Raw genomic sequence first — 17578 nt, forward strand, 5'->3', positions numbered from 1 at the left:
CCAGTAATTCTCTCGGTAAAGGTAAAGGGACCCCTGACCATTAGGTCCAGTCGTGGACGATTCTGGGGTTGTGGCGCTCATCTCACTTTATTGGCCAAGGGAGCTGGTGCACAGCTGGTCATATGGCCAGCATGACTTAAGCCGCTTCTGGTGAACCAGAGCAGCACACGGAAAGGCTGTTTACCTTCCCGCCGGAGCGGTACCTATTTATCTGCTTGCACTTTGATGTGCTTTCAAACTGCTAGGTTGGCAGGAGCAGGGACTGAGCAACGGAAGCTCACCCCGTCGTGGGGATTCAAACCGCCGACCTTCTGATCGGCAAGCCCTAGTCTCTGTGGTTTAACCCACAGTGCCACCCGCGTCCCTTAATTCTCTGTGTGCTCCACTTCAAATGTTATTTAATAAAAGCTTCAAAGGTTTGTTCCTCTGGAAATACTTTTTTTAATGCAAAACTGGAATAGGAATAACAACTGTGGGAATGTTAAGCAAGAGGTATTAAACATTAAGTATTAAGAGATGAATTGGAGCAATGTTTTGAGAGCGCAATTCTAATCTGTAGGTCTGCTGGCTGGGGCAGGGCTAGATTTGACAGAAGGGTCTCCTCATCGTAGAAGACCCCAGTATGCCCACAAGAAGCTCCTTATTCCAGCAGACACAGGATGGGTGGGTGTGTAGTGGACCCCCTGCATCCAAATCTCCTTCGTTCTCCACAAGAAGTCCCAGGACTGAGTCTATCAAACCAGTTTCCCTCACGCACAAATTCAGCCTAACCTACCTCACAGGGTTGTTGAAAACGTAAAATGGACAGGGGGAGAACTATTGACATCACCTCAAGCTCCTTGGAGATTTTAAATGTTAACAAAATAGACATCAGCAGCAAGGAACAGCCCCAGAAAGACAGGAAATGCTCTCAGACCTCAGGGAATTATTCAGCACACAATGCGATGAAAACATGGCTCAAGCAAAAGTGTGGATGAGAACCTTTATTTTATAGTAGCATTTGCAGAACATAACTTGTAGGAAGTACCTTCTCTCAGGTAAAAACTACCAGAGGGAAGATGTGTATTGGTTGGTAAGATGAAAGGAAGGGATTTCAAGGACTAGAAAAATGAAGGAAGCAGAAAAAGTGCACTAAAGGGGAGAGAAACGGTTCTTTAGGACCCCAGGAGTTCCTATAGTCTGGGGCCCAAGGAACTCACACATCAATCAAAATTTGGATTGGAAGGCAAAAAACATTGGAAGGCAGTGGCGGCCAGGTTGACTTATTCCTTTATGATTTTATACTTCAGTTGGGCTTTACTCAGACTTTGTCTGTTTGGATTCTCCTTTGCTAATGAAAGTTATTCTGACAATGATTTGTAATTTAATTGGATTCTGCTTTCTACATGTATCCTATTACAGGTAATGTATTTGACACACACACCTTATCATATCACATATATCATATGTGCATACACACAGAGAGAGAGAGAGAAATAAATAATTTAATCCAGTCCCAAGTTCATTAATTAGATTCTAGGAAGAAAGAAAACACTAGACATCTATTCGAAACACACCAATTTATTATGAGCACTTGTATTGTACTGACCATAACAGCAATCTAGGATCCAATATTAGCTATCTGCAATGAACCTTAGACTCTAAAGACTTAGTATATAATGAATTTCCTGAGATTGTAAAGGACTCGTGGTCATCTTATATCAGCCATCATCTCTGTTGAGGCTTGTTTCCTATTGTGGCGCTAAGATCAATCAGTGCTTGCCTAGTGATGTCTTCTTTACAGTCTGATGAACATAGGCAGCAAACCAATGCACACTTATTTCAGAGTAAACCCCATTTAAAACAGTGAGAGTTACTTCTAAGTAAACATGCATAGATAGGATTGCACTGTTTGTCATTACTTTTGCTGGATCAGAGGAGAACCTGCCTATCTGTGAAAAATGACTTTTGATTTAGAAAAAAAGCAGGGACACCATCCAGTGTAATAAAATAAAATACAGAGCATGTTTATTGTTCTATGAAGCCCTTTGCAGAATGGAAAGTCGAGTTCAACTTCATCCTCTGTCATATAACGTTCTCTGCATCATTCTCAAAGTAAGCGACTTTGGCTCCTTGTGAAGCGAATCTTACATTTTCCACTTCACCACCACCATTTCTAGGTTTCTGAAAGTGGATTGCAATCATATCTTGCACACTTTCATCATCCTCATCCTCTTCTGCCTTGATTCCTGTTAGCAGTATGGTTCTCCTGGAAATCCCTGAATATATCTGTCAAAAGAAAAACACACCACATCTTGTGACTACAAATCTCTTTAAGGAATATATAAATTGGTGGAGTGAAAACACTGGTATTAGCAGGTCATGTGTTCCTTCCCTTTTTTGATGTTTTTAAACAAACTATAAACCTGTACTTTTGGCTACAATCCTAACCATGTCTGCTCAGAAGTAAGTCCCATTTAATTCAGTGGCGCTTATTCCCAGTTATGCAGGCAAAACCTTTAGGCTTTAGTCCTTAAGAGCCAAGCTAGTCACTTTTAGATGCTCTTTGCTCTAAGCATCCTTTCATTTGTTTTAAAATGTAAGTAGTGCCTCTGTGGGACAGTTGATTTACTAGGTTTAACCCTTCCCCCCCACCTGCCTTGGTCCAGACAAAAATCATTCTTCTGAAACTATTTGGACTGGGAGGCAAGTACCCATTGAGGCAAATAATAATAATAAATGCTTTTGTCTTTTTTGAGTGCTGCAAGTAATGCCTGTGTGTCTAATTTTAAAGGTAAACCAATTGTTGTCCTGTAGGGTTGCTAAGTAGCCAGAATAAAATGTTCTTACACCTTTTGGCTGCTTGTTAAAAATGGCAACCTAATTTTGTTGAGAAAAAACAGTAGTAGGGCCTCGGTAAAATCACTAAAAGCAGAAGGGAGAGGAAAAAGTGCCAGCCCAAGAATCATGAAAGTGCCTTTTAGGTTCTGGATGGCGTGTCATGTGCACTTCCTTATATTCGCACCCATGATGTTGAGGATCTCAAACATAGCGTGGCAATGTTGCTAAAATCCAAGGGTCTCAAACCTATGCTTGCTTCTCATAAAGCTTCTAAGCTCTTAATTCTCACTCCCCATTACTGAACAACACAGTCTCTTTGTGATAAGTTCTGTGAAGAAAAGCATTCTCTGGAAAGTTAGACAAGTAGGCTTTAACTATTATGATTTAAATTACAAATCACAGTTACCTGGAAGTAAGTGCCACTGAACTGAGTAGGACTTACTTGCTAGTAAGGACTGGGATCGTGGCACAATACTTGCGATGCTTGCAAGTCTACCGTTCATTTACTAACTGCAATCAGCCCCATTTACCTGAAATCTATTCAGAGTCTTCTCTATGATAGGAGAAACCAGGACAAAATGAGTCCTTTCACCTGTACGGAAAGGGCATTTTCCATATCTCACAATGTTGTTAGCAGCTAGGAGAGAAAAACAGTAGAAATGTAATGAAGAAATACAGTTTATTCCAAGTACTGAACTTCAGGGACGGGGGGGAGAAAACCCTATTGTTTTCATACAGAATAAAATCCCAAACTTGCAAATTAATATTTTAATATGTACTTTAATTGGGCAACCTTTATTGATGACAAATATTATAACCCTATGTATATTTACCTGGGGATTGAGCATACTAAGACTGTAAGGTAAACACAATGATTAAATGTCCCATTACGAGGCACCATTAGTGAACTCTTAGTCATGTCTAGTCAAAAGTAGGCCCCTAAATTCAATGGGACTTCATCTTACGTTCAGTGTGAATAAGACTGCAGCCTGAAATCAGAAGGAACAAGGGTAGCCAGAGAGTGATGCTACACTAACAGTTGTGTAGAATAACGAATATCATGAAGATATTCAGGGACAAGCGATAACTGCTGACATTCCTGCTTCTGCACCATTATTAAAGATGCAGGAGCACATATCTCCTTGTATTACTTGGCCACCCTGCTAGGAAATGTGCCCAAGAAGGACACAACAATTCAAACACTCTATAAACACACCAAGACTTACTTCTGAGTGAACATATTTTTATTATTCATTTCTAACGGTTTCTACCACATCTGGGGTATAAACACCCCCTTGTTTACAGTGATATAAAAACCAAGCATCATTTTTTAAATGGTTACTGCTAGGGCAGAGGTTAAAAATGTGTACAACTGCACAACTCAATAAGAAAGATGTAAAATGGAATGAACACCTGCTTTTTCTTTTCTAGGATGAATAAAAAACATTCACCAGTGCAGAAGAATGTGGTTTGGAACTGAATGCATTTCAGGTAACATTGCTAGATATCCTTTTTATTCCTAAGGCTGCAATTCTATATGAATGTGGTAGGGAATATCAGTTGAACTAAATAGGGCTACTTCTAAGTAATCCTGCAATAGACTGTGTTGTAAGTCTACCAGTGGGGGGAGACAGGAGATAGTACTTGGTGTCAATTCATCTTAGATCAGTTTTGCAACAATCAAATGATGCTCAAATCTGCAGTCAACTGAACATTGTCGAAGTAAAAGCAATGCACTTAAAGGGGGATCAGATTTTGTAAAGTTAACTTGCACAATGCTTCAGAATGCTTCAGAAATCACCTATTGGCTGGCCAAATGTAACGAGGGCCATCTGGGACTGCTGGTCATAGGTCACATTCTGCACTTCTCCTCCCAGTTTTGCTTTGTACAAATTCAGTTCCAACTTATCTCTCATCCATTCCGGAGGGATGTTTAGGTATGGGATGTTAGAAACATTAATCTGCTTTCTAGAGATCTTAGCATTGAGCTGCAAAACAATCCGAAATTACAGATGTGAAATAAAATCCAGAACTGTAGCCATGTTCATTTAAAGCAGCAAAAAGTCCAAAACATATCATGACCATAGCATGGGTTTCATTGGCAAGAACACACTCCCTATCTGCTATACCATGGGTGGCAGAAGGTTGCAGAACTTATACTTGTTACCAAACATCACTGTGACTATCAGGCATTAAATACATTTTTCACATATCGAGCTGAGAAGGCTGTAAGTAAATAGGTCCAATATTTTGCTTCACTAGAGTATACTATGCAAAAAAATACGTTAAAAGATTTGGGCTGTAATCCTATATTTGCTTCTGTGGGAGTAAGTAACATTGAACTCAATTGTGATTACTTCTGAGCAGTCATATACAGGTCTGCAATGTATATGATACAACCTGATTCTGTGGAAGATTTACTCAAATGCAAGTCCTGAGAGATGTGCAGAGGGGAAAAAATGAAAATTCACTGAGATTTTTTTAAAAAAACACATTTTACAATTACCCTTTAAAAAACAGAAGGGTGGGACGGACATTTCTCTATAATGTTCCTGTTTTCCCCAGGCCTTCATATTTCTGAAAGTCCAAGTTCAAAAAGATTTACCCTTTAGTAACTCTGTATAGAATTGCAACCACCGACAAAACTTTTGTTTGAGAGTTCAACTCACCAACACATAACACTTAAAAACCACAGTCACTGACTTACCTCAAATGTTACTCCCCTCTCCAGGATAACAGGCAGAGCTTTCATAGCTATCATCTTACTTTCAAAGTTCACATTATGGCAGTGTTTTTGGATCAGTCCCTGGGCAACTGAAGGACAGCATATTAATAGTTTTCCATGACTAAGTATAAAACTAAAGAACAAATTCATACATAAAAATTGGCCATATATACATTTGGTTTTAAAAGCTCACGGGAGTCAAGTAATCAAAAATTGCGAAAAATTGGCTTGCACTATGCCGCAGAAGTTTGTGTGAAAGGCAAGGCTGGCTATGGGTCATATCCAACCCCTAAGGAGATTTTCTGGTCCCTAGCTGAGATGCCATGATGTCAAAAGGTGAATGTAATCCATTCCAGATTCCCGTTTGACAACCAAGGCGTGGCTTCTGACTGGCTGCAGGAGCTTCCGAAAAACATTTGAAAACCGGAACAATTACTTCCGGGTTTTCGACATTTGGGAACCGAGGTTTGACTGTACTGGTTTTAAATAATTTTGCAGACCACTTTATAGGTCAATGCTTCTTTCCCTGGTTCTGACATAAAGCTCAGCCATTACACTATGAATATCCTACTGGCCCTATAAAGAAGAGTGAAGCAGCTGCCTAAGGTGGCAGATTTGGGGCACCATTAAAGGGCATCCAATTGTCGGTTACTGTTATATCTTCACAGCAGGGTCATGTGGTCAGTTTGCTCAACGTCTTGGCCCGGACTTGGCTGACATAAAGGAAGAAATAAGTAGCAGACTGGCAACATATTAATTAGTCCTAAGCTTTTCCTGCCAGAAGAATGAAAGTGCTTGCTTAACCCCCCAAAAAATTAGCATTCATATATATGGATGCACATTTCCTACCACATTCCTCTTCAAACGTGATGAGAGCTTCTCCTTGGCTTAGCCTGAATGGGATTTTTGTCGCTATGTGAAAAAGGCAGGTTATGTTCATATACATGCTCTCATCCTTGATATTCTCCAGCCGCATAAACTTCATCTTCTTCTCAGGTATGTCGTTTTTGAGCTGGTATTTTAGAAACCAAACAGAAGATGGCAAGATAAAAACCATTTATGACATTGTTCATAAAAACACAGCAAAACCCAAAATGTTATACTTATTGGATGAAAGGTTTCACTGGCATGTAGGCCCCATAGTGCCTGCTTGTTCCTAAAGTTTCTAACAGGACCGGGAACCTTTGGCCAGTGGCCAGTCTTGTTCAGCTTGCGGGCTTCCAATAGGTATCTGCTTGGTCACTTTGCAAAAAGGATGCTGGACTAGATAACCCTTTGGTCTGATATAGCTGGGCTCTTTTGCTCACTGGCCACACTCATACAATGCACTGCTAAAAAGTTAGGCAATTTTAAGTGCATAAGTAGTAATTGCTCCTAACGAAGTTGCAAGGGGGGGGGGAGTAATGAGGGTGTTAACTTGTAGTAAACTACAAATTCAGAAATACAAGGAGGAGTTGCAAAGCCTGCCCAAGGAAGCAGGAAAATTTGAAATCGGAATAGTTTAAAATATTGTCCCTTATGCCTTAGGCAGCCCAGCTCCAGCAACATCTCACCCACAGTCCTGAATACAACTATGTCCCTTTGAAGGTTAAACAATGAAATATAAGTATTACCCGATATCTCTGTGCAAGCTCTCCACATTTGGCTTTCTCTTCTGCAAGCCTAGCTTTAAGGATCTGAATTTCCCTTTTCAGCTCAGTATTCTTTGAATTTATTAAGGAAAGTTCTTCCTGCAGAATGTGAGAGAAGATTTAAATATCTGTCAATGGGAGGTAGCTGATGGATGTAGCTGATGGATGCTGGGAGGTAGAAATGGTTTTTCAAAGGTAATCGTTTTACTGAATGCCAACAACAACCAAGCAGTTAGAGTAAGCAAAATATTGCTTAGTATTTACTATAAAAGTTTCCCTTGATTTAATTTCCTAGACTCTTGTCCACCCCCAAGAATAGGTCCGAATGCAGCCTCCCCTATTTGGTGCCTTCCAGATGTTGTGAACTACAAGCATCATAACCTGGATGTGCTGGATGGGGCTGATAAGAATTGTAGTCAACCACATCTTGATTGTACCAGGATGGAGAAGACTGCTCTAGCCCAAACAGACAAACCTTGATTATATTTAAACTTTGGAACAGCCAGCCTCTATACTGCTTGGTTTCCTAAATTAACACTATGGAGGCCTTTTAAATGTCATAGTCACATATTGCAATTGTTTCTGTTGCTGCAGAACCCATGTGAAAGCACTTCCAGAAATGTCCACATGGTGGCCATAATGTTTGAATGGGTCGTAATAGCCCTGTTGCTTGATTTTTGCTGTATTTAGTTGTTCTGTCCTTGTTAAAGAGTTTGTGTCTCAATCAAAAAGTATTCCAGCGCACAACGAACACTCAGATCTTAATGAGAGTGAAGATGTTACTCCCAAATCTTTTTTTCTTTTTCTTTTTAATCTAGATCTTGATTAGCTCTCAAATCTGTTTAAATACCTCTCTCGGGGCATGAACAAGAGTTTTACGAAGTTGAGTACAGTGGTACCTCAGGTTAAGAACTTAATTCGTTCTGGAGGTCCGTTCTTAACCTGAAACTCTTCTTAACCTGAGGTACCACTTTAGCTAATGGGGCCTCCTGCTGCTGCCATACCGCCGGAGCACAATTTCTGTTCTCATCCTGAAGCAAAGTTCTTAACCCGAGGTACTATTTCTGGGTTAGCGGAGTCTGTAACCTAAAGCATCTGTAACCTGAAGCATCTGTAACCCAAAGTACCACTGTACTCCTAAGCATGTGCAGAGTAACTTTCCCTCACTGCAAACTAGCCAGAACCAGCCCCCAAATGCTGGGCTTTCAAGCCACAGAAAGGTGGAGAATTGAGGCTCCCCATATCGACTATTTTGCAATTTGCTTAAAATAACGGCAGTGCAAACAGGCTCTCTCGTTACTTGATGGGAAGGGGCCAAAATGACATGTGAGCAGCCGCCTCTATCTTTCACTCTGCTATATTTTGAATTTGTAACATTTGCTGCTGACCTGCTTTAATCCACAGCAGGAAGCACTCCCCACTGCAACATTTTGACACAGGTCCTGCATAACAATAACACCACCACCTCAGGATAGGGATGCAAAAACGCAGCTAACTAATACAAATCTATATTACCTGATGCTTCTCCTGCACCATCATTCTTTCCCTCAGTGCCTCGTTTTCCTGATCCTTCAGCTTTGTGAACTCCTCTTGGCAGCGGGACCTCTTCTCATCAGCAGCAAGTTTCGAAAGAAGTGCTTCGGCCTTTTCCTTTTCAGCTTTGACAACCTTCTCCTTTGCAATGCAAGAGAAGTCAAGACGGTTTCAGCGGAAGGCTTTCTAAACAAATGTGGTTGCTTGCCACAGGCAGCAAAGGTGGGGAACCTCAGGTCTGGGGGGCTGGGTCCCTCGTCCTCCAGGGCTCTCTATCCAGCCTTTGGCCATGGGCCACACCTGTCATAGGGCTCTGCTCTTCACCCTCTTTGAATGCTTTTGCCTGGCTGGAATATATTATTATAGTATTGTAATGACTCTTTGCTTGCCTAGAAGAAGAATGGAGGTGAACAGAACCCTCTGGCTTCTGTGGGGCTGGAATGTAGCCTGCTCTACAAAGGCAAGAGTCACACCTATTGTTTTGCCCATTTTTGCTTACGGCTCCTCCAACCAGTGACATGCAGCCCCTGGCTCTTCACATGGGAATGAAATCCAACCAAAGGGCTGGAAAAGGGTTCCACATAGCCTATGCATTAGGTTCATGCTGCCATCTTTGAATGGCACGAAAACCTACAGAGATTTACCTCCCATTCTTGCCGTTCTCTTTCCGCCTCAGTGACACGCTGGTCTTCAACTTGGCCTTCCTCAGTAGTCTACAAAACAAAAGTTAATCAGAACCAAATCTATCCATCCATTAAAGCAATAAGTCTGGTTTAATTCTCACTTCCATCCAGTGGGAGGCACCTACAAATTAAAACTATAATCTTCATTTAATGGAACTGCGCAAGGACCAGCGACAGAACTTACTTTGTCTTTTTCCTGTTCTCCAAGGTGCTTTGTTTCGTTCACAAGTGCGCCTGGAGGCTCACCATTCTCCATACTCTGTGAAATTGTACAAATACACAATTATACACTCTGTAAATATCTGGGCTGCAAGCTTTAAGCTATTTAAATGGAACTGCATTGGCACTTCAAGAACTTACCTTTAATTTATCTGGTTCTTTAACATTCTCCGTCTCATTTACAAGTGCTCCTGTAATCTCACTTTCCTCCATATTCTACAAACACAGTCAGAAATACATATTATGAAAAAGGGTGGGGCAAACCTTAACCTTTTAACTAGAAGACTACTCAATAAAGGAATGCCTGTGTATTACAATGAATGCCAGAAGTTAAATAAATATTGAAGTTTGCTTCTGAAGAAGCAATCCTAGAGAATTCATTAGTGTATGTTCTTACTTCCTTGACATACACTGGGCATCCCATTCACTTTTTTTTTGCTGCTACATCATACTGATGTTAAGCATGTGGTATACTAAGACTCCTAGATCCTTTCCATATGTATTACTGGCAATCCAGGTGTCCTCCATTTTATATCTGTGCAGCTGATTATTCTGGCCTAAGTGCAGAACCTTACATTAGTCACAATTGAAATTCATTTTGTTAGTTCGAGCTCAGTTCTCCAATCTGTTGTTATATTCAAACCTGATTTTGTCTTCAACAGTAATGGCAAACCCTCCAAGTTTGATGTCATCTGCAAATTTGATAAGCATCCCCTCAATACCATTCATCCAAGTCATTTATAAAGGTGCTGAGAAACAATGGGCCCAGAAAAGAACCCAGCAGCACCCCGGTCATCTAAAAAAGAACATCAAAAAACTACCTTTTCCCTGACACAATTTTTACTTCGTTATGCACTTTTCTGACAAAATAACCTTCAGTGGACATTTTTCTTATAGTAGCCCCAATTCAAGATATCTTAAGTACTGAATTCATACTGAAAAGCTCTTATTCACATTAGACACAGCACAGATTAGTGACACAAATCTGCTGAGAAAAGACCTTCTCTATATTCATTAATAGATTTTCATTCAATATGAATCATTAAACCTAGACAGGAAAAGATCATGAGGTAATCTGTCTGTTGCCTTGTAAGTAACGGTTAAGGACATTCAGAATAATTTCCAAAGCTCTGTCCAGCCTTTTTCAAAACACCTTCCACTACTACATGACACTTAAGCAAACATTTGTTTTAGAATAAATGTAAAGAATATGAGGAGAGACTACATCTGAAAATAGAACTTTTTAAATAGCAAGGATGATGGCATCATCAGTGCATATTCATAGTGCAATTGTCATTTCAGCAGGTCTGACGTGTTAAATCCACTGGAACATGAAGTTTATTTTAACAAGACACATTCTATCGGAATATTTAATAGCAATCCAGTCAAAGCACCTGATATTCTTTACCAGTCACATTTGTTTATGTTCCCATACCACAGAGCTATGTTGTGTTTGTTTGTTTGTTTATTTATTTATTTATTTATTTATTTATCCAATATAAGTTCCACCTTTCACTAACAATAACGATATTAAAAAATACAAAAACAGATATAAAAAAGTTAATAAATAAAAACAGGCGCCGTTAGCAGTTAGCAACCAGTTACCCTTCCTACCAACAGAGTTGTGATTAATCTGCACTGGTATGCATTTATTTGTTGTTGTTGTTTTTAAAAAATCATCCAATAAGAAATCAGCATGACTGAAGACAAATCGCTGAAGGCTCATCTACAGGAGAAGGCCTTCAGCTCCCTGTGAAAGACCAGCAAAAGGAATAAACAGACCTCCTTAGGCGGGGAGTCCTGGTGCTTAGAGACTCCTTAGCTTGCAAGATGGCTAACTTGCAACAATCAATCTAGCTAGCTGCTTCACATGCAACCTGGGTCAATATGAGATTTGCAGACTGTAAATGTACATGTACTTACATAGCTATTAGACAGGATGGCTAAAAATCAATGATTTTTTTTATTTAAATTGGATTACTGATGTAGCCACAGAGGACTCCTCCATGTGAGGGGAGAATCATGCATATTTTTATTTTGTACACCCATGGGAATTAGTAATCCACTCAGTTGAGCCTGAGGTGAATTCCAGCCATACAGCTAATTGGATGGCGAAAGAGCTAGGCAGTTGCAGGTTGGAAAGTGTTTCAGAGGAGCCGCCTTTACCAAAATATATACCGTATCTGCCAAAGCAAGACTTTCATTGGGAAAGCGCCGTACATGAAGAAAATCCAAATACTGAACAAGGTAACAGAAATTCTGCTCCCTGAATAATACCAATTCTGCAACCCGAATAAATTGTGCAGATATGTGTGTGAGAGAGCTTATTCAGCATAAATGATTTACAATGCGGCTTAAAGCTTTCAAATAAATATTGTTCTGTGTAAATGGCCCCTTCACGTGGCTAATAAAGGTGTGGCCTGCAGTAGGAGTGTGGTGATGGCATGGCTGGTGTGGGTAGGGCAACATAAAAAAAAAACCCAAACTCCCCTCACATATGAATTTAACATACGAGATGCTTGAGTGAACCCCTCTAACATAGGAGGCAAATCTCATCATCATCTGAAGGCAGGCCTGTTCAGGGTAGTTTTTAGAATGCGATATTGTATTGTGCTTTTACATTTTTTTGTTGGGAGCTGCCCAGAGTGGCTGGGACTACCTAGGCGGCATATAAATAAAAAATTATTATCATCATCAAGACACTTTTCTTATTTTTGTCTGAATTGCATAAACTTTTAATTCTATGACTATATTGTCACTACCAACCCTGAAACCTTTAGGTAGCTGATTTTGGAAGGCAAGTCGTTCTCTCTATTTTGTTTTCCTGCAGCAATAACACCTTCCTTTACATGGTTAATAATGATGATGAAAAAATAACAACAACAACAACAATATTTATACCCCGCCCATCTGGCAGGATTTCCCAATCCACTCTTGTAAGCAAACCGAGATTACCGTAAAAACAACAACAGTACTATGTGTAGCAAAAAATAATATTTTATAGTTACTGCAAAACCTTCCCAACTGTAGAAATTGAGAATACCGTGTGTCATTCCCGCGGGAATCAAATGTTCCAAGGTAATAATTCTTACTCATTACAGGACCTTTCCACGCTTGCGCGCTATTCCTGCCGCCCCCCCCCCCCCCGCTCAGCAGCGGAGGCGGCACTCCAGGATTGGGGGCTCCAGTCTGGGGATCCCCCCCTCTCCCTCTTTTCTAGTCTCTACTGCAAAGCTCGGGAAGGGAGGAGAGGTCAGTTGCTGCATTTGGATTCCACCTCACCAGCCAAGGTTGTGGATCAGCTGCGTTGCTTTCAAGCGCAGAAAGCGACCCCCCCCCCCAAAAAAAAAGTTAAGACGAGTAAAATTAGAACAGGGAAATGCACTTGGAACCTCTCAAATTTTGAAGTTATTTCCCGAGATCGACCAGCAAAAAGCCGAAGGCACCCACCATCCTCCTGCGAGAGGAAACCACTTTTAGTTTCGCTTTTTAAAAAAAGCAAACCGCCACCAAGAGCTCCCCGAAGCGGGTTTGCTTGGTAGGGTTGGAAACAGGGCGCGATGGGGAGGGCGGGGGACAACGCGGCAGGCTCTTGTCCCAAAAGTTTCTCCTCGCACACAGACACACAACTTACAGGAGCTGAACTTTGCATCCCCGGCTGCAAAGGGAGGATCGCCAGGAAACGAAAGCAGAGAGTTGCAGCCCCTTGACTGGAAGTCACGTGCAGGGAGGGCGGGGATAAGTCGCACAGGCGATGCTTTTCCTATCTGAGGAAATGGGAGATTGGGTTAGTGGTAGTTTTATTTCTCTTCTGGTGGACGTGTTAGCTATTAGGTAGAGCATGGGAGATGGTCTCTCTCCTCGCCCCCCCCCCATTCACATAAGGAATGTGCTTACCTGACTTCCCATTATGCGATGTTCAAATACACAGAAGCACGCTCAAATAGGATTATTAGCTTCTTAGGAATCCTTTCTTTGGCCCATGTGTAGAAAGGAATTCTCCCCACCACAGGAATGAGTCTCAAAGCTTTACTGCAGAACAAGAATTGATAAATGTAACAACACATTGCAAAAGAGCAATGGGGTTCCGTCCTTTATGCATAAACTTTTCTCTGTCTCTGGCCTCAGAGGAAGTTCCTAAGCTTGTGTATCATTGCAGAGCTGCTTTGTAACTGCTCCTGCTAAGGCTACTACCACCAGTCATCTCCAAAAAGCACCCCCAAGGCTTCTCAAGTTCCAGTTTCCTCCTGTGAGAGTTCTGCAGCTCACGTTTCCAGAAATGGAGAAATACTTCTCCGACGCTTTTGCCATAGTGGAGCCTTTTGTCTAAGGTAAGCCTCCCTTTACAGCATTTTAACTACAGTGCATTCAAACACAGCATTTTATGTACATTAAACTGAAAACTTTTAACACCCTCTCCCCTTCCCTAACAGAACTTCTACATAGGAATCTGCCTTATAGTAATACAAACCATTGGCTTCTGCCTTTATCACGATTGTTTGACGATCTGAAGGCAATCCGGGGTGGATCTGAGTTTGGTCAGGGCTTGGATGAAATGATGACTGCCAGGGAACCACAAGGCCGTTGCCTTGGGTTCCATGATAGAAGACAATAAATTAAAAGAAGGTGTGGGCTGTTGTTGTTGTTTTTGTAATGACAGCATCATGTTATGAGCAGAAACTGTGTAGCCCCTGCTTTTTGTGCTGATGATCCTAAATCCAAAGCTTGGCATCTCCAGTTTTTAAAAGTATCAGGTACTATGTGATGGGAAAGACCTTGCACACCTGAGACTTTGGAGAATTGCTGCCAATCAGAACAACACCGGGCTAAGAGGGAGAGATTTCATGAATTGGGTGTTAAGCTTAATCAGACATCTGTTTGATACAGTGGTACCTCAGGTTACAGACGCTTCAGGTTACATACGCTTCAGGTTACAGTCTCCGCTAGCCCAGAAATAGTACCTCGGGTTAAGAACTTTGCTTCAGGATGAGAACAGAAATCGTGCGGTGGCGGCACAGCGCCAGCGGGAGGCCCCATTAGCTAAAGTGGTACCTCAGGTTAAGAACCGTTTCAGGTTAAAAACGGACCTCCAGAAGGAATTAAGTTCTTAACCCGAGGTACCATTGTATATCCATTTCAAATGCTACTTTGCATGGTAGAAAGGAGGAGTGCAAACTGGGCCTTTGTGTCTATAGAATTGTTCTTAAACCTGCTTCACAGTCAAGTAATCCAAAGTGGCCTCTACCTAGTAGCTGTTATATGTAAGCAGTCAGCTTCTCGTTGCATTACATTATGCCCAGAAATGCTAACTGTGCGATCTTACATCCATCTACTGAAAAGTAAGCCCTATTGCGATCAGTGGGTCTTACTCCCAGGTAAGCACGTATAGGATTGCAACCTAAGTAAGTATATTTAAAAAGTTTTTCAGGCTACAGGTCAGCATACACCACTGAAACCAACAACTGAATCCCTCAATTCCCAGTTAACATTTCCAATTAGAAGGATCTCAGATTGATAGCAAGACTGGGAAGATCTCCTCCTGAGACTCTAGAGACCTATTAATGCCAATCAGTAGAAAATAGAAGATGAACCAATAATCTGGCTAGGCATAAGGCAACTTCCCAAAATAGAAAGATGCACCGTTAGTAGTTGTTGCGCAGGATCCAGACCATGTCCCAAAAGAATTGCTCATGTTGCAGGGGACCCACATTTTCCAACATTCCAGTGTTTTGTTGCTAAGTCAATAAGCTTTACCAACCAGCTAGTGCATCATTTTCAGTAGAAATTCAGAATGCAGTTGTGTGTCAACAGCTATAGTTAGCCCATTTGTCACTGGAAGTAAGTGACACACCACCTCCCCATTCCCCACCCCTTTTCTGATGCTGATATATATGGTGTCTTGTGCAATACTCTTCATAAAGTTCTTGATTTTAAAATGTGTTGTTTAAAGCTGATCATTCTACCCTCCTTCACTACTTGAGCTATTCAAATTTCAGTCCGGCCATCTCTGGATGTAAACTGTTATCTGCAAGAGAAGTGACTGTTCTACTTCAACACAGATATCAAATCTTGGGGCAATTTGCTACCACCACCACTGGGTCCCTCCCCTCTCAATTGTTTATCTGGTCTTAATTGCAATTTCCCACCCAAAGCCTTCTTTGCTACTCTAATTTTTGTGCTTTTTGTGTTTGTGGGTTTTGTTTTTGTAAAAGTATATATTTTTTAAAAAAACTTATGAAACTAACTGACAACAACAAAGGCCCTATCATACAGTGAGTTTACTTCTGAGTCAACGTGCATAGAATCGTGCTCCAAGGCAACATATTTTTCATAGAATCATAGAATTGCAGAGTTGGAAGGGATTCTGAGGGTCCTCTATTCCAACCCCCTGCAATGCAGGAATCTCAGCTAAAGCATCCCTGACAGATGGCCATCCAACCTCTGCTTAAAAACCTTCAAGGAAGGAGAGTCCACAACCTGCAGGATAACATTTACAAAGTGTATTTCCTATTGACAGATCCAAAACAACAATTTCAACCAAAAAGTTAAATGTACCGGATGCTTAAAAAAAAAAAAAAACCAACCACACCATTGCAGTGAACAGTTTATTATGCAACCAGCCTATTCGCAGATGTGAGCTTCAATTCAGGGGTAAACGTGTAATGGAATCTAGGAACATAGACCTTACTTCTGTATCAAGAATTTGTGAATGGGAAGGAAATTGGACGATAAATGTGCGGAAACACCCAAGATGCATGACACATGATAAAAGCATTATGCAATTTTGCAGGCTGTAGAAAAACAGGCATGTGAATTGTTCTTTCCACATGTGGCTAAATCATTATAAAAACCATGACTGTCTTTTTTATATGGTCCAATGCAAAACTCAAAACTTCTCTTTTTTAAAAAATGATCCTCTAAGGCTGGAGCAAGGATTCCTTCAACTGGAAATGCTTATCTTGTTGACTGCAAGAACGGGACATCGAAATCTTATAAGGAAGCTCTAGATTCCCATAGCTTCATCCCGCTTCCACCGGACTTTCCATGGCTCCAGTACTGAGTGATGGATAGACTGAATGCATATACTGCCTTTCTGCCAAGGCAGCCTACAATTCTAAAATACTAAAACAAGTAAGTTACATAAAACATTAAGTTGACTTGCCTGCCTTGCTCTCTTCTTTTTTCCCATGGGACAAAACAAAACTGGAACGTAAAAACAAAAACAGAGCGCCCTACAAATAAGATCAAATTGTATATGTTGTGTGGTGTTTGCCTGTCTTCCAGTAGGGGGCAGTGTGGTGGGGCAGAGGTACTAACTTAACCTGCTGGCATGTGAGTTGCTGCTTATCTGCAGGCGGAGGGGCGATGCTCACCTGCTGAGCCAATACGGTGCTCCTGCCAGTGTGTTCGGTCCCACTAATATCAGTGTACTGGAAGAAGCAAAGATCACCAGTGCTGAAGCAATGATTCTTCAACATCAGCTTCATTGCACTGGTCATGTTGTGTGGGTGCCTGTTGATAGTCTTCCAAAGCAACTACTCTATTCCGAACTTAAAAATGGAAAGCGTAATGCTGGTGGTCAACAAAAGAGGTTTAAAGACTGTCTCAAGCAAATCTTTAAAAATGTAGTATAAACACTGACAACTGGGAAACATTGGCCTGCAAGCGCTCCAGTTGGAGAACAGCCTTTACCAAAGGTGTCATGGGCTTTGAAGATACTTGAACTCAGGACACAAGGGAGAAATGTGCTAAGAGGAAGGCACACTTGACAAATCCACACCGTGATCAACTCCTGTCCAGAAACCAATGTCCCCACTGTGGAAGGATGTGTGGGTCCAGAATTGGCCTCCACAGTCACTTACGGACTCATTGTAAAAACCATGTTTATGGAAGACAATCTTACTCGGCTACAAGTGATCGCCAAAGAAAGAAAGAAAAGTTCGGCCCCACACTTTTCAGTGGAATTC

At 41.2% G+C, this 17578-nt stretch overlaps 1 protein-coding gene across 5 annotated transcripts; it reads right to left on the reverse strand.

Moving 5' to 3' along the window:
- Positions 1 to 1544: 1544 nt before the first annotated feature.
- NMI (N-myc and STAT interactor) lies at positions 1545 to 13344 on the reverse strand. 5 transcript variants are annotated; one of them, XM_083711974.1, is made up of 11 exons: positions 13246 to 13344; positions 9753 to 9827; positions 9577 to 9651; positions 9354 to 9422; positions 8692 to 8850; positions 7159 to 7275; positions 6395 to 6557; positions 5528 to 5634; positions 4622 to 4808; positions 3351 to 3457; positions 1545 to 2268 (listed from the first exon to the last, which is right to left on the reverse strand). In XM_083711974.1, exons 1-11 carry the CDS (start codon positions 13261 to 13263, stop codon positions 2065 to 2067), a joined length of 1281 nt encoding a protein of 426 aa, XP_083568100.1. In that variant the 5' UTR covers positions 13264 to 13344; the 3' UTR covers positions 1545 to 2064. The 5 variants fall into 5 exon arrangements, with proteins under 5 accessions (XP_083568100.1, XP_083568102.1, XP_083568103.1 ...); XM_083711976.1 differs by having other exon boundaries at positions 13062 to 13271; XM_083711977.1 differs by lacking the exon at positions 13246 to 13344 and adding an exon at positions 12704 to 12715.
- Between the last annotated feature and the right edge of the window lie 4234 nt (positions 13345 to 17578).

The sequence above is a fragment of the Podarcis gaigeae genome, assembly GCF_964106915.1.
Source record: "Podarcis gaigeae genome assembly, chromosome: 1".
Taxonomy (NCBI): Eukaryota; Metazoa; Chordata; class Lepidosauria; order Squamata; family Lacertidae; genus Podarcis; species Podarcis gaigeae.

What these genes read in the sequence shown, in the direction of transcription:
- NMI (XM_083711974.1), bottom strand. An exon ending in AGCTTGCACAGAGATATCGG is followed by an intron (nt 6,558 to 7,158) that starts GTAATACTTATA and finishes CTAAAATACCAG; the next exon opens with CTCAAAAACGACATACCTGA. An exon ending in CACGTTTGAAGAGGAATGTG is followed by an intron (nt 5,635 to 6,394) that starts GTAGGAAATGTG and finishes GCTGTCCTTCAG; the next exon opens with TTGCCCAGGGACTGATCCAA.